The following is a 25,972-nucleotide window of genomic DNA, read 5'->3' on the forward strand; positions in this document are numbered from 1 at the left end:
TCGAAAATCCACCACTGGCTTCTGTATCTTTGTTGGGGCAATCTCATATCATGGAGAAGTAGGAAACAAAATGTAGTCTCTAGATCCAGTGCGGAATCTGAATGTAGAGCAATGACTCAAAGTCTCAAACAACTACTGAGATGACGTGGGTTAAATCTGTGCTAACAAATATGAATATTCATGTTCCTTTTCCTATGAAAATGTACTGCGATAACAAGGCTGCTACTTATATTGCAAATAACCCAGTATTTCATGAAAGAACTAAGCGCATAGAGGTGGATTGTCCTTATGTTCGGGATCTTATAAAAGAAGGTGTGGTGTCTATGGTTCATGTAGCTTCTGAAGATCAGGCCGCAGATATGTTTACCAAGGCTCTTCCAATTGGTGATTTCTCTATTGTCATTATGTTCGGGATCTTATAAAAGAAGGTGTGGTGTCTATGGTTCATGTAGCTTCTGAAGATCAGGCCGCAGATATGTTTACCAAGGCTCTTCCAATTGGTGATTTCTCTAGATGTTGTGACAATCTGAGCATGGTTGATATCTATGCTCCAGCTTGAGGGGGAGTGTTGAAATCATAAAGTTTATTTTAAGTGTAGTAGTTTTTTTATTATTTAAAAGTTGGAGTCTTCTTTTGTCTTTTTACAACTTTATGAGTCTCCCTTATGTAACAGCTCTAGACGTGCCCTAATCTCTCTTTAAGTAGAGACTAGGTCACGATAATAGAAGTGAAGTCTTTTCGGTCTCTCTCTCTCTCTCTCTCTTTCTTTTTCTTCCATCGTGTAACAAAGCATTTATCTAGACTTCCTCATTGAGATTACCAATAAGAAATGCATTCTTGATATCCATATGAAAAATAGGCCAACTTTTAATAGATGCAACTGTAATTGACGTTCTAACAAAAGTCATTCTAGCAATAGGTACAAAGGCTTTCTTATAGTCTATACCATACTCCTGGGTATATCATTTGGTCACTAATCTAGCTTTATATTTTTCAAGCATAGCCACAAATATCATTCTCGGGTTTTTATTGGCAACATTTTTCTTGGGTATCTATTGGCAATTTTTTTTTGGAAAATGTCAGTTTTTTTAAAAAATAATAAATCAAAATGTTCGGTAAAGATACAAGAAATGAAAAACTAGTAAGTATTGTATTTCATTTAGGAGGTCATGTTAAATACTTAAAACAAGAGGAAATAAAACAATGAAACACAAGTTGAAAAAAATAAAAACAGAAAATGAAATAAAAATAAATGAAAAAATTGTGAAAAAATCACGATCAGTTCATTTTTAACGTTTTTTTTTCAATATACTGCAATATTTTCCTGTTTTTATCGTTTTCTTTCTTTTTTTGGTTAATATCATGATATATTCAAAAATATCATGATATTTGTGGCTATGCTTTCAAGTGATCCATCACTTCTGCTTTTGCCTTTGTAGACCCATCTACAACCTATAGTCTCTTTTCCTTTGGGTTATCTTGTTATTTTCTAGGTCCTACATCTTTCAAAGGCATCAAGTGCAGCTTTCATAACATTAACACAATGAGGTTGGCTTTGAGCTTCCGCAAATGAAGTTGGTTTTTCATAGGTAGCTAAAAGACAAGAACGTATGCTTGGGAGAAAAGGTTTCATAGGAAACAAATCTTTGTGGTTGTCTTGTAGTTCTATTAGATCTTCTAAGAACAGGTTGCATTTCTTTATTATTTGGCTCAATAGGTTGATTTCTTTTCCTATAGGTAAGAATTACCCTAGTTGGCTCATTTTCATATGAAACATCTTCCTGTTTGCATGCAATACTATTGTCACTGTTAAAGCATGTATCATCATCGTGACTACCTTCAGAACATTCACCTTCAGCGATCAACTAAAAAGGAAAAATGTAATCATCAAGACTTGGTTTGCTTTTTCTGAAAAGCCTTTTCGTCTTCAATAAAATAATATTTCTTGTTACATATACTTTTTTCTTTTAAGATCATCATATCTAATACGCTATTTGAGTTTCGGAATACCCAATAAAAACACATTTAATTGCTTTGGATGAGAGCATATCATTTTTATTGTTTACAATAACATTTACATCCAAAAACTTTTAGTTGATTATAGTTAGGTTTTAAATTATGAAGCTTTTGAAAAGGACAAATATTATTCGAAATTCTAGGGGGCATTCTATTTATCAACTATATGGAAGTGAGAGCTGCTTCAGCCAAAATGTCTTGCAGTTTCAATTATATGTCTATGTTTTCTTTCAGCAGTCCTATTTTGTGGAGGGTCTTTAGAGCATGATATTTGGTGAACGATGCCATTTTCTTTCGAAAAACACATTAAATCATTTGATTGATGCTCTCTGTCACATGGGTGCGGGTTGCATGTGTTCGTACGGGTGCGGATGCAGCAATTTTTCAAAAAAAAAAAAAAAAAAGGTGCAGGTGCGGTAAGGATTTATACGTATGTGTGTGTGACTGTGTGTATATGCATATAAATCATTTCTTAGATAGTTATTTAACTGTTTAGTAGCAGTACACCATAACAACGGGCACCAGCGACCAAAAGATAACTCCCAACATAAGAAGAAAAAACAGCAGCTGAACTTCAATAATAAATTCACCTAACAGCTTGTGAGCAAGAACTTCCAGCAGCTTGGAAGACCTCCGCAAGGCTTCTATAGCTTGGAGATAGCTTGGAGAAGCAAGAGAGGATCAGATCGAACAGAGCTCCTAGCTTTAATACCATGTCAACTATAGTATAGTCACAAAGACAATCTTCTAACACTCAAGTATATTGAGGCCAACAAATCAGAATGAAACCTGAATATTATTCATACAAAGTAGTCGTACAGGACTGGCTTCAAAATCCATAACCATAACTTAGAATGGTACAATATTTATTATTTATAGTGAGAAATAGACAAGAGAGAAAGAGAGAGAAGCTAGCTATTGGGCTGAGTTCCAATCTGTTGGAACTCCCATCAGCTAATAAAAAAACAGCAAAGACAGAAAAATAGAAATATTACAAAAATACAAAACATATTTCAGTTCTACGTACATAATATATTGATAATTATATATGTATTCATACGACCACTTAAATACAGTTATGCATGTCGAAACATATAACACACACACACACACACACACACACACATATATATATATATATATATATATATATATATATGTACTTACATATAAACTGATAGTATCTTCATGGATACATACCAATTTTGAGAAAGGGTATGCACCACAACAGATGGGCAACGGGGAAGGATTTTGCTATTGCTCCTCTCAGACAATCTTAGGGTGATCAACAAAAAGAGATGAGATTGATGAGACATTAGAGAAAGAACCTTGGAAGAAGAATAAATAAGGAGGTTAAAGAAGCGATCAAAGAACAAATAGAAGAAGTGGAATTCAAAGAGATAAAGGAGGCCTAGGTAGGAATGGCCGCGTACTGCAACTTTAATCATGCTAGTTGAAGCTTTGGTACCATAAATGGCTTGATAAGGTTACTGCAGAAACAGAACATATATAATGTTACATATTCCAATTTCCAAGCAGTGCCATTCAATTTAATAGCTAACTTATTCAACCTAATGTGAAAGTATGCCTGAATATGATGTTCATCGTTCTAGTGTTCTATCATTTATATCACCTAGATCAATGATAAAATTTGGTAATTTATGTTTTTAGTCTCCTTTCATGGTGAGTTTGTTGATTCTATTTCATTATATGTTTCTATTAGTGACATTAGGAGTCTATGACTGCTTTTTCAGCTTTAAATGTGTCTTGTGCAGGATCCTTATTTCAGGATGACGAGGGATGTTGCTCCAAAGATTGGATATCAAAAGCCCGCACTCATTGAATCATTATTTTTCCCTTCTCTACAGGTTGGTTGTTACATTAGCATTTAGTTTTTTACGCTTTAAAGGTTTCCATGCAATTATTGCATTGTACAGAAATAGTAGCTTGTAGATTATGTCAGACTAATGGATATGGGAAGAAACCTGTTTTAATTTAAATTATGAAGTAATGTAGCAGAAGGGCCACATCAGAGCTGCATCTTCCTCATTTTCTCGAAGAAAAGATGAACACACACATACAGATATGACAAGTGTATCAGAAATAACCATGTCTTACTGATAAGTTGTGATCTGCTTGTAGAAAAGCTTTTATCTATATATATGTGCATATATATAATCAATTTTAAAAAAATTCTTAACTAAAAAGGCTCAAGTAATCAATTTTAACAAAAATTCTTAACTAAAAAGGCTCAAGTTTTCATAAATTTTCATGTTATTTTTATTTTTTGATTTTTTAAATTCCAGATCTTGAGAAAAACAAATTTCCTAGTTAATACCTGCGGATAACCTTGCTGATAGAACCCGTACAACAAGCGTTTGCAGTTTGAAGTTTATCATCTGTCACCTCAGTGCACACTGCATTTTTCACTTCATTTATTCTTTTACCATTACAATGATGAACCGTGGTGTATGTCTGCGTGATAGAAAGTTGATTTTCAATATCCTGCATAAAAGAGAAATCTATATTTGTCTTATTCCAATTGCTATTCACAGAAATAATAATGTTTTGTGGCAGCCTTATGAGTTCCTGCATTGTGCTCAGCTTGTGCAAACTGAACACTTGACTGAACCTATGCTCAGCACTAGACCTGGGCAACGGGTCGTCGGGCCCGAAGCCCGACGCGATAGCCCGGGTCCCGGCCCGGCCCGTTTGGTAATAAAAAATAATTTTTTTAATTATAAAATAATTTTTTTAATAATATAAAATATAATTTTAATAATAAAATACATATTATTAAATTTTAAAAAATTTAAAAATTTATTTTTTTAATTATAAACGGGCCGGATCAGGCCGGGCTGGGCAGACCCAGGCCGCACATTGGGCCCGACCCGCCAGGCTGTTTTCTCGGCCCGAACCCGGACCCAGCCCGTTGCCCAAGTCTACTCAGCACAGGGCTATTTCAGAGCTAGTGAACAAAAAGGGTATAATATTTTGAACTATGATGTCTTTAAAAATTCAAACAATATTCTCAATTGCATCTGTAAAGTGTACACAACATTAAAAGGCCTACAGTCTATGTGACATGGATACGTCTAATTTGCCCCAGTACCCATGTCGGTATGTGGGTACGGCGACACGGGTATGTGGGTACGGCTACATTTTAAAACATTTAAAATTATATTTTCAAACTTAATTTGTTCTCTAATTTTGATTTTTCCCTTCTTTTATATGTCCTTCCACTATGATTCTAAATTTTCCTCTCATTTTTCTTTAATTTTGAGAATTTTTGTGGATTATAAGACTATTAATGTTTTTTTTTTTCATTTTATCATTTTTGAGTATAAAATTTGCCATGCCCGCATACCCACAATTTTCAAAATTGCCGTGTCCGAAGCTGCACCATACCTGCACCCATGTGACAGCCTACGGTGCAAAGAACAGCGAAAGATATCCTAGAACTTATGGAGATGATAAAGAATGGTATCAAAAGAAAGTTAAGAATGAGAGAAAGAGGATTTATTAAAAGCAGAGAAAAAAAGACTGGTTAAAACTTGAAACTCTTATTTGGTTGGAGAAGAAAATAAAAACAAACACTGAAGTGAAAGATAATTAAAAGCAGATGGAATTGAAAAACCCATCACGTAGCTTGTTGTAAGGTTGTTGCAGGTCTTTGGACTCTAGAGAGCTGCAAGCCTGCAACCTGTTGCTGTAATTAGCCATTTCTAACAAGAGGTTGGAGCAGGTTGCGAGAGCTTGTCGCAGGTGGGGGAGGAGGAACAAGAGGGATCATCCCTTTTGGCGGGATTAGAGTCTAGAAGCACAAGGCTTTTAAAGATGGGTCAGTTTGGATCTGAACTGGATCAGATCCAGGTGTACCTGGTAAGAAAGAGCACCAGTTTCCATCTACTTTCGTACCTCTAGAAGTACATCAGCCTAAAACAGATAGCCATTTGACATATATGACTTGGTTAAATTAACCTGTGGCTTAGTTGACTCAAAACTTCGGCTGGCTTATCCAAATCGTCTCATGAGTTGCAGAGCCAACATGGTTACCTATATCAATTTTTGAATCCTTGGACTTGCATAGACCAATGTTATAAAAGGCGTAGCGTATTGCGTATCAGTCGGGCCGACCTATACGCCGTATCGTAACGTATCGCAAACGTAGCGTAGCGTATCGTAAAATTAATTTTTTAATTTTAAAAAATATTTAAAAATCATAAAAATAGAAAAAAATCATTAAAAATCTGAAAAAATGAACAAAAAATCAGAAATTAAGAAAATGTATTCAAATATAAAAAAGATCATCATACATAAGGAACATTCATGTGTATCAACGACACATTCAAAAATAAGAAATCAAATCTTCAAGAATAACATATAAGCATCCATCACGATTTTAAACTTGAAAATTTTATAGAATCTTAGGACTTAGAGTCTTAGGACTTGGAGTTTTAGGACTTAGATTACATCACAATTTTATAAGTTCAAAACATATAGTTATCATCTTTCCTGATTCAACGATAATATCTTCCAAATTGATGAACCCTTGGTTATTTTTGATGAAAATGGGCAAAATCTCTCCCAACTACGTCTATTGGAGTCTTTAAATACAAGAAGAGAGAGGGGGATGATTGTTTAAACTTTTAAAAAATAAAGAAATATGTGTTTTCTCCCGTATCGTACGATACGGGGGGGTGTATCGCCCGTATCGTACGATACGGACGCGTATCGTGTTTCAAACACGTATCGTACGATACGCGTCCGTATCGTACGATACGGATAACATTGGCATAGACTACTAAAATAGTTTTTCTTGATTGTTGATTGACGGTACCCAAAGTCTCAAATAGTTACATGTGATAGAAAAGAAAAGCATTATGAACTGGAGACGTTCTTGAAAGTAGGAAACTGAAAGTCCAAATGCCACATATAATACCCAATCCACCATGTTAGAACTGTCTGGTCACTTTGGTACATCTTCTACAGCTTTTGTCGACATCAAACAGCTATTGCTTTGATCTCTGATGTATATGATTTTTCTGGCTTGTGTTATCTTTCATAATTGTTAGTTTCAAGTGCCATGTATATACTCTTTATCATGACACAAGTTAACTTAATTTAGTCTTTTTCCCTGAAAATCCTTTTTTTTGAAATATGCAGGGACAAGCTGGGAAAATGTCTGCCAGTGATCCAAATTCTGCTATATATGTCACTGATTCTTCAAAAATTATAAAAAACAAGGTTTGGTTCAATGTCATTATGCTCTTATGTTTCAGAGATGTTTATGTGATTTATTCAGCTACTAAAATGGGCCAGACATCTTAAATTTATCTACACTTTGACATTAGTTCTGACCTCTGTCACATGGGTTCTTTGTTTGGGTGAGGTACTGGTGTCAACACGGGTACCACGGGGTACGGGTACAGGTATGCCCTTGGACACTAGACACGGTCAACCCAATGTCGGGTGTGGTCAATGCACCAATGGCTGTATCCATCCTTTTCTTGAAGTCCAATTTGTCTACTAAATAAGTTTTCTTTAAACCCTCATGTATGTACAATGGAAATGAAGAGCCCTTAATAGACACTAGAGGGCTGTTCATGTTCTTTGTGGTCTAAATTCACCTATTCAGCATGATTTTGCTGTGACCAGCAATTTTTGATGACTTTTCTACCAACTTAGTTTTCTTTAATAGAACTTTCTATATTGTTTTGTTCTCTTAAAATATTATTTTTGCCAGTGTTGTACGTATAGTACGATACGGGGTCGTATCGTACGATACGTATCGTCGTGTTTCAAAAATGCGATATGATACAACACCTGTATCGTAAACAGGTGGTGTATCGTGCCTGTATCGCACGTATCGTACGATACAGACACTGTATTGTATGATACAGTTATGATACAATTACGATATAGTTACAATATGTGACAATACAGTTACGATATGTTGATTTTTTATTATTTTTTTAAAGCTCCAAGACGTTATTTGTGACTATGATACACACACACACACACACACACACACACACACATATATATATATATATATATATATATGAAAATTCAACATTACTATGTGCTGGATGGTCACCGAATGGTTAAAATTTAAAAGATCATTGGTACAAAGACCATAAATAGTCAGTAAGGCCTCTATAGATGGTGGCTAATGCCAATTAGTGATTTTTTTTAGTGACAAATTTTTAAATTTTAATCATCTAGCAACATTCGACGCACAATAGCGTACACCCCCCCCTCTCTCCCCCCCCAACACACACACACACACTCCCTCTATGTTCCATCTTCACGATCACTTCCCACCTTTGATCTCACAAAACTGGAAGTTTGGAGCGGATACTGTCTATGATGAACATAGAGGGAGTGAATGTTCAGGTCCTTTCTAACAACCAGCAGTGGATCAAGTTTAAGCGGTGCTTTTGTTTTCAGTTCTTCTTGTACATTCCTTCCACTTGATTTTGTAATTTTGTTCATTGATCATAAATAATATGGTTCAGCGTCTATTCCCAAGCAGGATTGCATTGGAACATCCAAATATAAATATAGCCTTAGATTTCTCAAGGAAGCATGGTTGAAGCCTTTGTCCATCGCAACTGAACCATGATGAATGGTTTTACAGTCTCTGATTTGTGAAAAGATGATCAGGAATTGCACAACTTCAGTTGTTATTATATAGTTATGTTATATAATCAAAGAACAATGATTACCAACAAATGGTTAATAATAGTTATAATTAAAATGTATAACGCAAATAGTATGATTAACCAAATTAAACAAGTATTAATGCTTTTGAAAAATGAGTAAGCTGGTCAAAGTTGATTGAATTCAAAATTGAAATGCCCAAGGCTATATCAGTTGATCATTCCGCTGTGACAAAAAGAAGGCTCAAAAAGCAGAAAATTGTAGAAAAATACAAGAGAAAAATAAAAAGTTACAAAAGAGAAAAGAATGCAGGTAACTCCTATGTGTGTGTGTGTGTGTGTGTGTGTGTGTATGTCTCGTATGATCTACAATAACTAAACATATAGGCATTTGATATCATATGTATAGCAATTGTATTATATTTATATATATATATATATATATATATGTATATGTATATGTAACAGATATATGCTCATTTCATAACCTTTTGCAATCTAAAGTCTGTTTAGCCTATGGTTATTAGACCTGCTAACCTTTATTGTAGTATTGAAACTCACTGATGCTTAATGTTGTACACCATTTAGAACATGTTTAGTTCTCCAAAGCTATGGAATGCAGGACTTGCTTTAAAGCGCAAGTATCCTATTTCTTTCATCTGAATACTTATTGAGTGAATGACATTTCAGTTTTCATTATTTTCAACTGTGGCATTTTGAATGTGCTCCATAAAAATGTGTTTATTATTGTACATGGCTGATGGAAAGTTGGTAATTTTGCATTTCCTGGTTTTGTATCGTATCCACATATCCTTTTGCTTGTTGAAGTATCTCTTAGGCTTTGGAATCATGATCCATTGGAAGCATATCTGGATTATGTACAGAGAGTTTCTCTTTGAGATATGCTCTTGCATACTGTCTTTATACGTCCTCCATCTTTTATTATTTTTCATGTGAGTGTTGACAGCATAAGATGCATTGCTTTTTTTTTTTCTTAGGTAAACAGGTATGCCTTCTCAGGTGGACAAGATTCCATAGAGAACCATAGGAAACATGGAGCAAACCTTGAGGTAACTCTGGAGCCCTGTTAGCTTGTAGCTTGCAAGAGAGAGCGAGAGAGGAAACAAAAACTACCTTACTAATTCGAAGAAAGATTAAAGTTGTAATATTTTTTTTTTAATATATGTCATATGATGCCGTGTGCATAATATCTATGTCACTTGACTGCGGGGTGCTGTTGCCGATGCAGGCACGGGATGTGGCAATGAGGGTGTGGATATATATATATAATTTCAACCAAAACTACATAACAGTGAATGAAAATAATTGGTAGAAATCAAGGATTAATCATTAGTCATTAGACTCATAAGGATACAATTACAAACCAAAAGGTTCAAAACGAGATCATGTCTTCATAATGCTTCATCTTCAATGTCTTGATTATGCTCCATCTTCATTGGAATCAACATCATCTGCTGGAATTACAAGATCAATTAAATCCATATTAGCCGTGTGCAAGTTTCGCTCTCCCTCAAAGTCGAATTCTTCGACATCCACATCCCAATATTGAGATAATCCACAATTGCTTTTTATGAACAAAATAACTACATAAGTAAATAACATAATTACATGAAGATTAAGAAATATCAAATCATATATGCAGTACTTATACTCTTTGTGCTTTCTTGAAAGTAGACGCAAATTGGAGTGCACATAAACCAAGTCTTTTGCACGCTTGCTAGTGAGTTTGTTCCTTTTAATATTATGTATGTGAACATATGTGCTCGAATTTCTTTCACAACATAATGATGTAACAGGCTGTTTTAGTAATCTCATTGCCAATTTTTGGAGTGTTGGCATTTCCAATCCATATGTCGACCACCAAGCAGAAGGACTTAGATCTTCATCTTCTCTTGCTACTTGCACATACTTAGAATCAAATCTTCTTGCATTGAACTTTGAATATTCGTAATTAGCTTGTTTTCTAATGTAAGAATCGGTATAAAGTCTTTTCATACATGATATTCTATTTTTTGATATCTCATGATCGAGGGACACGTTTAGGAGCTCCTTGCAGCCATTTTCTACTAGAATATTTAGGATTCAAAGAATGAGTCATGCATTCAAGAGGAGTATTACTCTTATCTCATCTTTCTACTAATATACGATGTATGCGATCAAAGAACCCTGAATTATCAAGTATAAACCATTTTTTCATGCTTAAAAACTGCATATTGAATTTGCTCAATCATGTTATCCCACATCTCATGAACTTTCTGAAGCATAGGTTGATCCTTATCTACTTCTATTAGCATGCACCAACTTGGCTTTGTAAACTCCAAAAAATATGTCAATATAGCGCCCATCATGTATCCTCTGTAAACTAAACCTCAACTTGAGAAAATAAACACTTCATGAGTTGCACTCTTAAAGATATCAGCCACTGCAAGAAGTCACAAGAGAAAACCTCAAAATAGAGGTGCAACACTTCTAATTAACCTTCAATAGAATACAAAACCAGACCTCAAAGCTTACTCAAACCCGCACCTACATCGCGTCAATGTGGGTGCAGGCGTCTAAATGACGCACTCATGTGACATAGCATAACATGTTTAGTGACCTTCATGCCCATATAAAATGCTCAAGTTGAACAATTGGGAAAAGGTTGATGGTTTTTTTATAATATTATGATGCCAATTTTCTGAATTGACAAAGTGCCCTTAATCAAGAAGTAGTATGGGAGTGTTGCACTTCACATGAGCTTTTTAATAGTCTTTCTATAGGGTTTCCATGAACCTTTCTTCACTCATAGTTTTCTGGACAAACTTTATGTGCTCAAACATCATATATAATTCAAGATATGTGCTCAAACATCATATATAATTCAAGATAAGTACAAGAATCATCATTCTTTACTGTCGCAACGATCTTACCACTTGAGAGTATGCCTTGTCTCGTTCTCTCTCTGAGGTTTGTTTTCTGCTGACCCTTGCAAGAATTCAGAGAGCAGTTTTAGAATATCTATTTTAACTTAATGGTCTTGGTTATCCTCTAGGTGGATATACCAATCAAGTACCTGGGATTTTTTCTTGATGATGATGCTGAGTTGGAAAGCATAAGGAGGGTAAGATCATCTAGATGATTTTGCTTGTTTATCCTTTATTTTATCCTATTTATTTTGTTTTCTATTATCTAGCTATTTGAACTTTTGGTCGGGCTGGGCCCACTATTACCTAATGTGGTTCTGCATTTTCATTTCCCTTTAGCATTTGAGATTTCAAATTGTTGCAGGAATATGAAGCTGGCAGGATGCTAACTGGTGAGGTCAAGAAACGTCTCATTGAGGTTTTGTCTGAGCTGGTTGAAAGACACCAAAGAGCACGTTCTGCTGTTTCAGAAGAGGTAAATTGATATATTCTGCGTGGATGTATTCCTGCTTCTGTTATGTTAGAAGGTCATAGGATGTTACACGCTCCTCTCCTTTCCTGCTCTCTTCATTACTCCCAATTATCGTTTCCCAATAAATTCGGGGCTGATTTTACCATTGTATCTCTTTTGAAGGGATGAAGTTTTGTAACGGTGGTGCAAAGATACAAAAGGCTGAAATTTTTTCTTTGACTGTTGCAGATGGTTGATGCATTCATGGCAGTGAGGCCCCTACCTAACATGTTTGCATAACTGGAGGGTTTAGAAAAGATATTTTATTGCCACGAGCATGGTTCAAATTGAATTCTGGTGCTCGTACGAACGAAAACACAATGTTGAAGCCAGCCATGCTTAGCGTAGATAGAGATAAGCATATTTGTACGTTCCGCTTGTTAGAATCAAATTGTCTATTTCGCAACAGCTTTTGAATCCATTCATTCACAGAAGTATAACTGAAGAGACGAGTCTTCTTTTGTCTTTTTTTGTTTGGCAGGTGGGGCGCTTAACAGATCAAAAATTTTAGCAACCATTAATCAAACCCCATGGTAGAATAAGCGCTTTTAGCCTTTTACCCGAAAAAGCTTTTTGTACATCACAAAACGGAACTAGTCATCCATTAACTGCATATACAAAGACCAAGTTTGGAAGTTGCTAGAATCTGAAAGGAATATTTAAGTTTCATTCTGTTTTTATGTCATCGTGCTCTTGCGTTCGTTTTCACCTTGGAAGTGCTATTTTCATTTTTGTGACCTAAAAAGATGAGTGATGAGGTGAGTAATAACCTTTCTCAGTATGAGAGGATGCAACAGACTTCCTGATTTATTACATCCAAAGTAATATAACTTTGTTAGACGAAGAAATCAGAGAACAAAGTCGATGACGATCCATTATAGAAATTAAGCCATAATTTTAATGAGAGAACACTATATTTATGTTTTTATCTAGCAATTTAAATACGCACTGTACGAATCTCTTGGATGCATCTTCAAAGGAAGAATTTGCATACCATTTGCCAATTGTTAATTGCCTTAGGTAGCCCACCAAGTGATTTTGAACCTATAGTTTTGGGCGTTATTGCTATATCCATACAATCAGACTCATCAAATCAATTTTAGCAGAATGAAATGCCAAAATGTGTGCATGTGTTTTTGTATAGGGATCAGATTGCATGTAGTAATTGTACTCTGAGTTTGCATGCCGTTCATTGCATCTTATTTGCAATTTCATGTCAAAGTACTTATGAAGACTTAAAATCAGTTGCATACAGTATGACTCGTACAAAAGTCATCGATACATGACATCAAAGAAATGGATACTTGCACCGGATGGAATATAAGCATATAATACTAAAGAATGAAAAGAAAAGGAAGAGAAATGCTAGGAACACAAAACAGAAAGAAAGGAAGGGAAGGTGTGGTTGAAATGGAAGGAACAAAAAAGGGTTGCTTTACAACGTGAAATGCCCCAGAATTTGTTGTTTGCATGTATTTGTTTATCTCTCTATGAACTAGAAGCTTTATTATTAAATAATCGGCGGGCTTGATAGAAGGCTAATTTGTATCTTAAAAAATACAAAAAAGTCACTTCCAAATGATAAAATATCAAAAACAGTTCTGCTTTAAAAAAATCACTTAACTTCAAAAAATTGCTTAAATTTTAAGTTTTGGAGTAGGTTTTATATTGCTTAATTAAAATCTAACGCCACATGTTATATTTTTTTGAACAAATTCATGCTTTATCTTGAACTATGAATTTTCCTAAACAATATTATCAAAATTTTCGTCCATTGACTAATATAAAAGTAATAATAAAAGATTTTCGTTATAGTTTGGTATCCTTTCTCTTCCAAATACAGATTCATCGGTCCAACACTGCATACATATGCACTTGCACGTCGATAGCGAATGTTGGTTAACTGCCGCAATGGAAAGCTAAAAACTTCGCACAAACATAGAACGAGAACAAGAACAAGAAAGAAGTATAATTTCAATTGAACAACAACAGAGTTATGCACTCTCCTATAAATGTGGCTAGAAATAAAATTGTCTAAAAGAGAAGTTCAAGTTAGAAGCAAAAGTGATGCTCCGAAACTAAATTTAATCGTAGCAATTTCAGATAACTTCAGCTCCACATAGCATTTTAAGTAAGATTTCATTTTTCACAAAAGGACAATCAAAGAATGTCTAGATCCTTCATTTCATCATTAGTAAGACGAATATATGTTTTACTTTATTAGTTCCTGTTCGAGACCAATAGCTTCAGCATTGGAAGTAAATAATTCTTTGAATATGTAATAGGTTGGCTTGTCTCATATACAGCCGCTTACCTTCTCTAATTTCATTAGTAACATTTTCAATAACATTTTTTGTTTTCTCAGCCTCTTTAAAATCTTCATTTATGCTTCTCCTCCTTTTATATTTTAAGGAGGAATTTATGCTGAGCTCAACTTGATGTATTTCACTATCATTACGAATATTAAAAAATAGTTTAAATAGTGCTTCGTTTTAAGAAACCCTATCATCAATATATGGAATTTTATCACCATCAGTCTCATTCCATCGCCTTCTCGTCATTTTTTAGTTGCTCTATTGCAAACAACTGAGCTCACTAGCCTCTCATAATTTGAAGTAATTATAGTGATTCATTTCTTTGCCAGTAGATTTGCTCGAAGTAAATTTTCACTGTTTCATGCAGTTTTTAATATGGTCTGCACTAAGCATCTTGCAAGCTTTTTCATTCACCTCTATCACAACATTTTCTTAAGTTGTGGCAGTAAAAAGATAATTTATCATTATTTATTGTAGTAGTACATCAATAAGTACAACATTTATATATATTGTCTATTAATTATCAGTTTTTCCTCCTTCCTTTTGTGCATGTTTCTTTCTCATCAGTACCATCTAGACACAAAACAAAACAAGTTTTTAAAATACATGCATGATGAGAACAAAAACCACACGTGGCTAACAAAAGTTCAAGTAATTCAATCCACATACAACTAAAATGATAAATAATATAAAAGAAAAAAAATTAGACAGTACTGACATGTCTTACCTATATAGTTATTCAATTTATTAAAGTGTCTAGATGATTGCATTACTACATAGGCAAACAAATGCTTTTATATGTAAATTCTATGGCTCAAAATTATTCATCTTCATTAACTTGAAAATAGCAATCCTCGTTACGTTGATTATAAGTTATGCACTTACATTTCAATAATACTTGCATCTAGATCAACACTCATGAGATAATTGCATAGCACACAATAGGATAAGATGATTTTTAATTATCCATCATAAGTGTAGAATGACTATGCTGAACTGGCTATAATTTCATGTTTTGTGAGTCACCAAAAGATCTCTCAATGACAATGCCCAAAAAAAAAAAAACATGTCCATTAAAATTACCTTTTATTTGCTGATTCAGGTTGCGTTTGGGTGACACCTATAAACCAGGTTTTGGAGCCCAAACTTCATTTTGGCTCCAAAAACCTGTTTTTGGTGGCGTGTGGAAGACAGCGAAACTGGGTTTCGTTGCATAAAACCAGGTTCGAACCAGGTTTTGGAAAACCTGCCATCCCCTGCCTTTTTCATATCAAAACAAGGTTTTTGATGAGCAAGAGCGTCTTGGCATGGACTTAAAGCTTCTGGTGTTGCTCTGTAGCAGCATGGGCAGAAACTGGTGCATCTCCTTGCGATCAGCAAGGGAGAATTGTTGGGCGTTTGATTTGATGTTCATTTGCAGTTCGTGAATCAATTGCTGCTATTTATACCGATCAGCCCTTCATTGTGAAGCCATTGCAAGGCATTGATGCAGAAACAAAGGTGTTTGTTGTAGGTAATCCTCCTTTTCACTTCAATCCCCCTTTCCTGTGGTAGATAGGAATGCCGTTCTACAACTTATTTCAATCCCCCTATCTCCACTCAGTAGCATGATATTGCTGTTGGGTCTGATGCCTCCATATGGTATTCATGTTCTTTTGCTTTACATTGTCATGTCTTCTCTGTTTTACGTATTTCAGTGCCTTTTATGATAAGCCCTTGCCATAGTTCCATAATGATGTTGTATGTTTAGTGTTTACCTTGTGTGTCGTCATTCTTATGTAGGAAAACCAATTTTGTAACTTTTCTTCTCTGCAAAATGAGCATAAGAGTGCATAATTGAACTGCCTATTAAAGAAATTGAACTAGGTCATTCCTTAAGTTAGAAACATGCATAATCTGAAGCTTTGAGTAGAAAATAGTCTCTTCAACTTTTAAATCTTCATGAATATCAACTTTTTATGGTTCATTGTTTGGAAGGTTGTCATACCTATTCATTTGGATGTAGTTCAATATTCTTACCTTTTTGGCTTTGTAAGTGAAACAAGATTATGTTGAGATGTTGTGGAACATGTCAAAGTAAATGGGGTGTTTTGAAACCGATAGAGACATTTCAATCTATATTTGATGTAAGATGTTTTAAAATTCTATCAAGGGAAGTGTTCTTTTAATAATGCAAGTGACCTTTTTGTTTTTCATTTCCTTCCTGGCATTAAAAAGCTTGATTGTTTTGTGGAATGAATTTATTTTTCAAGTTTAGATAAAAGTGGACAAGCTAGAAATTCAATATCTTACCATCATGACCACTTTGTTCCATACCATAATCAGTGAACCACTTAAAAACAGCTATCTAGTCTCACTTTACACAATTTTATGCTCTTCAAAACACATCAATTAAATTATCATCAATTTCTTACTGTAACTTTCAGTTCATCTATTTATGGAACCATGACTAGGCTCAAGTGGGCCTTTAATGGGCATAGCCACCAAAGTACTTATTACTGTTTTTAAATACTGAGCCAAACGTATCAGTCTGTATTTGTCATACGTTTGGACCCGAACTAAATTGACAATCTGCCAGTAAGGACTTTCACCTGCTGAAAAATGAACAACAGCAAATCCTCAACCTCAACCATGAAAACACTAGGTACCAAAATTGGTTGCTCGGAAACAAATGTATGAAATGTCAAGAAAAAGAGGTAGAAGGCTTCTCACTAAGCCATAATTAGCCACAAATCCACAAGTTATTCAAACAAAGCAGCTCAGTTCTTCCTTTCCAACTTGCACCACCAACTGTACCTTAAAATAGTTTATACAGGGTATAGTTGAACTTGTAAATCATTGTGTTGTCAAAGTAACTTATCTATTGTGCGTTCAATTATTTGAAACTTGCAAGAGGAAACTTCTAGAATGAGATAACAATATATATATAGTTACGGTTGGTCCATGATTGATTAGTTGAAGGCATCTTCTATTTCAATTTTAAATCAACCAACTCTAATTTGAGATGTCTTTTATTTGTATTCCTCCTTTAGATCAGAGTAATGTCTGGAAAAGGTTCTAAAAGGTCGGTTTGGACAAAGCCCAGACTAGTAAGTTTTGTTGAAAATTTAGACTCTAATTCTTTAGTAATTTTATTTTTGATACGTTATATATTTCATTTATTATGATGAAGGTACAATGAATGAAGGTGAGAGTCAATCTCAGGAATAACAAATTAGACAAGTTAATGCTTGGCATTATGTGTGAGAATATGACTCGTGGAAAGAAAACTGGTGGTGGGTTTGATGGGACAGGTTGGAATAAGATTGTGCACAAGTTCCATCTTAGAGCCAACATAAACTATGATAAAGAACAACTTAAGAACAGATTTGGGTCCCTGAGAAAATTGTACAATATTATGAAAGACATGTTAAGCTAAAGTGGATTTGGCTGGGATCCAAGTACTAGATGCGTAGATGTAGCTGATGAGGTGTGGAATGATTACTTACAAGTGATGATCAGTTCATTCTTGTTCTTTAATAAACTCTTCATGCTACTTATGATGACAAGTAATTAAATTATATATTACAATAGAGCCATCCTAGTGCTAAAGATCACCGGATACGAGTTTCAAATGTATAGATGAAATGAATATTATTTGTTCAAATTCAATATCTTGTAGCCTTGGATCAAGTGCAGTGCATTTAAATCAATGCATAAGCAAAGAAACACCTTACATACCTTTGACTGATGAAGAGCACATCGCCATTTATAACACAACTCTAACCACTCCTACATCTGGTAGTTGGATCAAAGTTTGGGATCATTAAATCATAATGCAAATGTTGATAATGTAGAAGCGAATGTGAAAGGATCTGACTTTCATAGGCCAACTCAATGATAATGTAAAATAGGTCATGAAAGGTTTAATATATCTGATTTATTAGATTCTATTTGACATTTTGCCTCTTCTTCTAGGGAGAGAAATAAGAAGATGGTTAAATACCATGAACAAAAAGAAGCTCGACTAGCATTGCATGAATCAAATGTTACACGTCGTGAAACATATTTTGTAACTGCATGTATAAATAAGGTTGTCAAGATTGAAGATAATAGTGAATTAATTATGCATGCTATCGATGCATTTAATGTTGAGACTTGTAGCATTCATGGCACTTCCTGAGCACCTTCGCAAGAGTTGGTTGTAGCATCTTAAGAAACAAAAATAAGGTATCATAAATTATCTATTTGATGTGATTGATGTTCATTTTCATACGTTATTGTTTCGTCATTGGTGATAATCTGATTTATTTTATGTTATCTATATATTGCAATGTGCATGTTATTTACAGATGTATCTGTTCGCATCCCCAAAATTTCTTTTGGTTTTTGAAGTGTTTTAGAAAATGAGTTTTTGTTTTGCAAATGAGAGAGAAAGGGACTTGCCCATCGGTACGAGAATCGACCGTTCCCGATGCATTTACTATGCATAATAAATCCAAGGGCTACGCTTATTCTTGATGCATTTCGTTTTGACTTGAACATTCGTTTTCATTCTATATGCGATGTAGTGTTTGAGAAAATGTTGAAGATTTGATGTTTCGAACTTTTGAGAAAGTTTTGAAGAATCTTTTGAGAGGGTAAAACATTTTGGTTCGAGAAATTTTGAATTGAGAAATCTTTATAAATATTTGAAAAACTTTGGAGATCACTTTCGAAGTCACTTTAGTGTTCTCTTAAGGCTTTAAGTAGGTTTGAGGACCGTTAAGGATGATTTCAATATTGGGTCATTACTTGATTTTTGGTCTTGGTGAAGTCAAAAAATAAAAAGATCTTGAGAGAAAAATGTTCAAAAGAATAGAAAAGATGAAAGACTTGATCACAAGAGAGATATAGAGAAAGAGAGAGAGAGAAAAAGATCTTGAAAATCACAAAATCAAGGATTTAAGAGAGAGAGAGAGAGAGAGAGAGAGAGAGAGAGAGAGAAATGCACATATACGTGTACATTTTATATCAAATACACATATATGAAAGTTTATAAAAAGAGGATATTGATTCGAAGAAAAAGAGAGATTTTGGAAGAAAAAAAAAAAAAAAAAAAAAAAAAAAAATATATATATATATATATATATATATATATATATAAAATTTGTAGGAGAAGACATTTAATTGAAGAGAAAAATAAAAGACTATGACATATATATACGAATGTGTCTTCATGAGATTAGAAATCCGGAAATGACTTAAAATATCCGACTTCAATTTTTATGTAGGCCGGAGAGGAACTTAAGCTCATGCAAGAACCTAAGCTAAGTCTCCAAAGCTGTATTAGAAAGGGTATTTGCTTTTAAAAATCTTTTGGAAAAGCATGATTTCAAATATTTTATATATTAACATGAAACATTATTGTTTTGTTTATTACAAGGGAATATATTTCTTCCACCGTTGGGTATGGAAGAAAACCAAGCAACATAATAAGGCACTCATTATGGTTCCTAATTGGGTGGTTAAGAGGAAAACTATACGTAAGAATGACATGAAAATGCATATTAACATGTACATATTCGTGAGGGTTTTTCCGGGTTGAACAAATCCCAACTTCATACATGAACATAATAATAGAGAAGAATCTCAGCCCAAACACTCATTCTCACCGTTCATTAATATATAAATAGAAAAATCAATCAACTATGCATGCATAATATCTCAAAACAAAGTAACACTTAAGAGAAAAGAGAAACATGTTTTTCTCCTAAAATGAAATAATATTTCTCCTTCTCACGCTCTCGGTGTACTGAAGAATAGCTCTTGACTCCGAACAAGAGATTTGAGAGCTATCTTACATGACCATGGGGAGATGAAGAAGGGAGAAAGAAAAATAAAACAAGAACTACATACCTCTAGTATCTTCTTATGCTCTCTTGAAGAGTTGGAACTTTAGTATCTTCTTATGCTCTCTTGAAGAGTTGGAACTTGAAGAAGAAGAAGAGGAAGAGAAATGGAAAAGAAGAATCAAATCTTCAAGTGAAGAATCATTAGAAATTCTTCCAAGGGTTATCCCATGCCCAAGAGAGAAAATTGTGGGGGTATTTATAGAGAGTTTTGGAGCCAAAACTCAAAATTTGATATTTTTTTTTAATTTTACAACATTTTATATTTTCTAAATAGGTTTTGACTAAGTGGAGTTGGCCATTAGCCCTGCAAATACCCTTTTGGGGTGTGGGCAGGCTAATGCCCATTCAACAAGCCCAAAATCACCCCCAAGGGGCGGTTTTTCATCAAAATGGGAAGCCTTGCCGCACTAGTATCCAACAGGCACACTCGTGCGTGGCTCTTACTCACGCACGATGGCGCGCTCGCGTTTACCCAGCCGTGCAGTAGTTCGCGCACGCCGGCGGCCCGGCGCGTTCGTCTTTTTTAAAAAAAAAAACAAGATAAAATGAAATAAAATCAAATATAATTGAATAAAATGCATAAATAATAAATAAATAAAGGTTGTTTATATAAGAAGCATAAAAACATTTTTTTTATTTAAAATGTGTAAAAAAATGATTTTCGTTACAAAATGGGTAACTGACTCCGTTTTGAATGACTCTGGGCTAGTTTTAGAGTTGGATTGGGTTCAATTGGTTGCCGACGCCTTCTACTGAATGGTTCAAAGATTAGAAACATAATTTTGGTGCGAGGACGAGACATAAAACAAAAGGGAAGGTCATGCACGTGTGCACGATGCTCAATAGCATTAAATTTTGGATTCTGTGTTTGAAAGGCTCGATTTGGATTTAGACTGTTATTTTGGATCCGAGAATTGGGTTTTGGATTTGAATCTCGCTTTTACATTTGGGCTTTGACTTTGAATTTTGTGTTTGTATTCGGACAAAGGTTTAGAAATTCATTTTGGATCGAATAATCGTGAATTTGTTTTCGGTCTAGGATTGAGCTTGCGGTTTAAAAATTTAAATCCAAATAACTGAGAATTTTGTTTGGATGAAAATAAAATACACCCCTTTTGGAAAACTGTGGGGTGATAACAGAATCTTACCATACATGTTATTTACAAATGTAGCTTATCTAATTTACAAAATATGAAAAGTTCAAGTACAACAACTAATCGTGATATCAAATACTTTACTAGTAAGACCAACAAATATTCTACTGAAGATGAGTACAAACAATGCACAGTTGAGAACATTGTAATTGGAGCGACGTGTGAAACAACTATGAAATTTTTACATAAACTTCTTAAGCATGTTTCAAAATTTTCTGGGCATCTTAGGTTAATAGTATTCTTTTTTACAGTTGGTGTTGTTGCACATGCATTTTCATGGTAAGAGACTATGATCCAACTACACGATACAATGATATATCGTTTTCCATCTAAGTAGTGCAGGGTCCAATGGAAGGAAGGGCAACCAATCATTCAAAATGCAAAGTGTGTGTGGAAGCAAGTAGGTAGGAATGGAAGCTGTGCTGTAAATGATACACTTTATGGTCACGAACAATTATCACGTGACTTATTTCGTATGGATGCACCAATTTTTTTATCTCTTACTCACTTGCTGAAAGACAAAGGTATATTACGTGATACAAGAAATGTAACGGATGAAGAATAATTAGCGAGTTTTATGATGGTCATTGGATAGAATAAACGAGATTATGTTTTGAAAGACCATTTTCAACATTCTAGTGAAACCATTTTCAAACACTTTCATGACATTTTAAAGGGAGCTCTACAATTAAGTCATGAGTTTGTAAAGAACCCAAGTGTTAATATGCCACCAGAGATAACAAGTGATCCAAAGTTTACGCGATTCATGGTACCTTTGTAACATTTATGATATACTATTGAAAAATTCATTTCATGATGAATTTATTTTAACTTATTGTACTTCAGTGTGAGGATTGTATTGGAGCAATAGATGGTCCACACATTTCAATGATTGTTCCAATAGAAGATCAAGTTAGATGTAGAAATAGAAAAGGATTCAATTCACATAATGTAATGTGTGCATGTACGTTCAATCTATGGTTTACTTTTATTTATGTGGATGGAAAGACTCTACAGCTGATGCAAGAATATTAGCTAAACTTTTGGATAACCGAAGTTTGGGATTTCCTTCGATTCTAGAGGGTAATATAATATCACCCCATGTTCATAAGTCTTTGAGTCAAACTTCTGCTTTGATAACATTTTTCCTACGTAGGTAAATTTTACCTTGTTGACTCAAGCTATGCCAACGCTCTCAAATTTTATGCTCCGATATGTGGTTATTCTATATCATTTGAAAGAATTTACAAATAGGCGTTCATTTAAGAATGATGAAGAACTATATAATTTTAGACATTCATCACTTAGGAATGCAGTCGAATGTTGTTTCGGCATTCTAAAAGCTAGATTCCCAATTCTAAAGTTGCAGTTTCATATCCTGTTGACACACAAAGTGATATAGTTATTGCAGCTTGTACATTACATAATTATATTCGAATGAATAACATTGATGATTGGATATCGAGAGACTCTGGAGAAAAATGGATTCCACCACAAACACATGAAGATCAGGCTCCAAGAGAGTGTCCAATCGAGCACATAACTCTACATGCACACGTGATGCAGCCAAGGCATTTAGAAAATCAATTGCATGGGATGATTATGTTCATGAAAGAGATAGGTAATAACTATCACGTTTTGTAGTAATTCGTTCTCCTTTTACTTGTTCACTTTTCTCTTTTTACTTCAAATATTTTACTTCAATTTCATAATGCATTTTCATGATATCAATACATTGTATTTATTGTAGAATGAAGGTCACATGAAACATGAAAAGACACGAAGATACTATGTAGTGTTTGAAGGAAGAGTTACTAGCAGTCAACAAGCATAGTGCACAATCAAAATGCCAAGTGCTCAACTGTTAAACTAATTATTTGCTCCTCTTTGTTATGTTTTTCTATTTAATAAGGTGACATGTAACTTTATCAACTTACTGTGTGTGAATGTGTTGTGGATTACATATCTATGATTATGCTTAAATTAGATGACTTTATTATGCTTAAGTACCATACTACCTAGTGTGCTTAAAGAGCTTGAAGTTAATAATCTCCTACTTCCATTCCATATGCGTCACACAAAGCTTGAATAGGTTTTGGTTATTGTAGAAATAAATAGATCCAAATCAATTTTTTTTTTCTTTTAAGAGTTAGCTAACTGAAAAAGAAAGCAAAAAAGAGCACGAAGGTGTGGGTCCATAGCAAAAAAATAAAAGAAGAAAGAAGGAAGGGAAAGAAGGCAAGAAAAAGTAAGATGAATGATGAAAAGGGTAACAAAGGTATAATTCTTTAGTTAGTAAGGTTTTCGTCAACCTATTTCACATTTTTGAGGTTGATTCATGCTCGTCTTGTAAAATTGCCCACAACTGGAAGAACTATCAACCTTTGAATCTTTCATAGTTGAGGAGGAGGAGGGTTCAGGTAAGGTGCTCTTTTATGGGCTGGGGGTTATCCATTTCGTACCAATATAATTCTCCTCTAGTGCGTTATGGGTTTCATCTTGCTTGATTGAGGTGGTTATTGCATAGTCTACAGGCTCAAAGGAAGCATGATAGAAAGATATTTGCTGTTAAATTTATGTTAAATGCTCTTTATTTGTTATTTTTGATTTCTAAGCTTGCAAGTTATGTCTGAATCTATACAGGTTCTTTTTTATGAAGTATATGAATACTGAGAACTATATGTGTGATTCCTTTTTCAATAGATGAACCTTTGAATGTTGGCTACTTATAGAACATGATTTCTTATTATTTGCCATTTTGGTTGGCCTTTTTGTGGCTTCCTTGCTTATTCTTCACATGGCTTCACCTATGCAGTACAATTTCCATTTTTTCATTCATATTTTTTTTCTCATTTTCCCAGGTCCTCATCCTAACGCCCACATGCATCATATCAACAATGAGTAAAGGCACTTGAAAGATTTAGGTGAGCATTGAGTGCATGCTATTTTCTCAATTAGTGAATTTTTTTGTGCCAAGGCACACAAGTAGCAAAATTTGGTTTTGCATGTGAAGAATATTGTGGGGTTTTAATTTTCTTAATGTATTTATTAAATAATTCTTCTTTCCATCCTTGGGTTTCCATTGAATAGTGTAAATTCTCTGTTGTGGTTTACATGTTCTTATCCTTGTTCATTGGACAGTTGAATAGCAGGCACGAAGCTGCTTCAACATGTGTGGCCTTGAATTGCTATAAAATCACTTCTAAGTTCTATATCCTTGTTCAAAAATACATCCAAGTTTTATCAATTGCAAATACATCTTTGTTTTTTAATCTTGTTAGAAAATCAATTTGTTTTGGACCGCTATAAAATCACATTTCTTTTGATAACTAGGTCAGTCTGATTGTGGCCTTGGATCAGCTTGCTCGTGGCCTTGGATCAACTGCTGCCCTTGAATTTTTTGGGTTCAATAGGTACAAATTTATTCACATCTAGGGTTTATGCTCATTTATCATGATATGTGTCCTAGTTGTGTTCGTTATTTGTAGTTAAGACTTAAATACATTAAGCTGGAGATTATTTGACCATATAAATGATGATTAGCATTCCTATTATGCAGAAAATTGGTGAAATTTATAAAGCCTATCAGAATCTTAAACAGGCAATTACATACCTAGAAAAATCTGCTTGCCTGTTCCAGAGTGAAGAAGTGTCAACTTCTACAATCTGTGGAAAACATCACTGCTGTTGAAGGCAACAAACAAATTGAAAGACATGGATGAGGAGGACGATCATGTCCTTTGCTTCTTGTGGCCATAGGGAAAAGGTTGTTGCATGGAGCTGTTTGGAGGCAATCAATATTTATCATGATTGTATAATTTTTATACCCAACTTCTAATTTTTGTGCTCAAATTCTAAGGAAGAATGCTTTGTAACTTTTGGTACTAACTATATAATGCTATTGGTTGTTGACACATATTGTTATTAACTGTAGCTAATTGCATTAAGCTGAAAGTGGTTTTTAAAGCCACAGTTAAAAACTGGGCTTTTGTCATCCAAACAAATACTAGGTATGAAAAAGAAAAACCTGGTGTTTGTGTTTGCATCCAAACACAAAAACCAGGTCTTAAAACCTGGATTACAAAACCAGGTTTCCTCAAAACCAGTTTTGAGGAAACCCTGGCCTCAAAAGGTTTTGAGGGTCTGTCATCTAAACAAGGCCTTAAATTTTTACATGATGCTAGATCTTAGTGATTGAAATCTAACACTTATGCTTAGGTTGAAATTAAAGTGATGCAGGCTGAAAATGGAAGGAGGCTATCTTTCATAGACTTTTTCCTATGATATGGTTCATGAGAACCCTATCCAAGGCTTGAAGCCTGAAACAAACTCTGGATTTTGGTCCTAAACTCCTGCAATGGATTAGGAGGATCAGTACTACTAAAACCCTGAAATCAGACTAGTTATGTAACCATAACAACCTATCATAAATTAAAGAGACAAGAAATAGAGGGAGATCGAAAGGAAGTTAAATGAATTTACAGGAAATCAAATGAAGAAATTAATAGTAT

At 34.3% G+C, this 25,972-nt stretch overlaps 1 protein-coding gene and 1 long non-coding RNA gene across 9 annotated transcripts in view; both read left to right on the plus strand.

Annotated features, from left to right (window-relative positions):
- The window catches only part of LOC116247894 (tryptophan--tRNA ligase, cytoplasmic), a 39,021-nt gene extending 26,217 nt beyond the window's left edge, over window positions 1-12,804 (plus strand). For 2 of the 3 annotated variants that reach the window (XM_031620323.2, XM_031620322.2), the window contains 6 exons: window positions 3,792-3,884; window positions 7,183-7,263; window positions 9,680-9,751; window positions 11,737-11,805; window positions 11,973-12,083; window positions 12,309-12,564. In XM_031620323.2, coding sequence (XP_031476183.1) covers window positions 3,792-3,884; window positions 7,183-7,263; window positions 9,680-9,751; window positions 11,737-11,805; window positions 11,973-12,083; window positions 12,309-12,359 — 477 coding nt within the window. In that variant the 3' untranslated portion in view covers window positions 12,360-12,564. Of the gene's footprint in view, window positions 1-3,791; window positions 3,885-7,182; window positions 7,264-9,679; window positions 9,752-11,736; window positions 11,806-11,972; window positions 12,084-12,308; window positions 12,565-12,600 lie in introns of those variants that run through there. The other variant, XR_004170937.2, reaches the window with a different exon arrangement.
- Window positions 12,805-15,560: 2,756 nt separating this feature from the next.
- LOC116247886 (uncharacterized) lies at window positions 15,561-25,377 on the plus strand. 6 transcript variants are annotated; one of them, XR_007572494.1, is made up of 6 exons: window positions 15,561-15,947; window positions 17,467-23,082; window positions 23,212-23,373; window positions 24,323-24,385; window positions 24,795-24,874; window positions 25,021-25,377. It is a non-coding gene; the product is annotated as an uncharacterized LOC116247886 (long non-coding RNA). The 6 variants fall into 6 exon arrangements; XR_007572492.1 differs by having other exon boundaries at window positions 17,467-17,523; window positions 21,799-23,082; window positions 23,212-24,385; XR_007572491.1 differs by having other exon boundaries at window positions 15,573-15,657; window positions 15,777-15,947; window positions 23,212-24,385.
- The last annotated feature ends 595 nt before the right edge of the window (window positions 25,378-25,972 follow it).

Source organism: Nymphaea colorata, chromosome 2 (assembly GCF_008831285.2).
Source record: "Nymphaea colorata isolate Beijing-Zhang1983 chromosome 2, ASM883128v2, whole genome shotgun sequence".
Taxonomy (NCBI): Eukaryota; Viridiplantae; Streptophyta; class Magnoliopsida; order Nymphaeales; family Nymphaeaceae; genus Nymphaea; species Nymphaea colorata.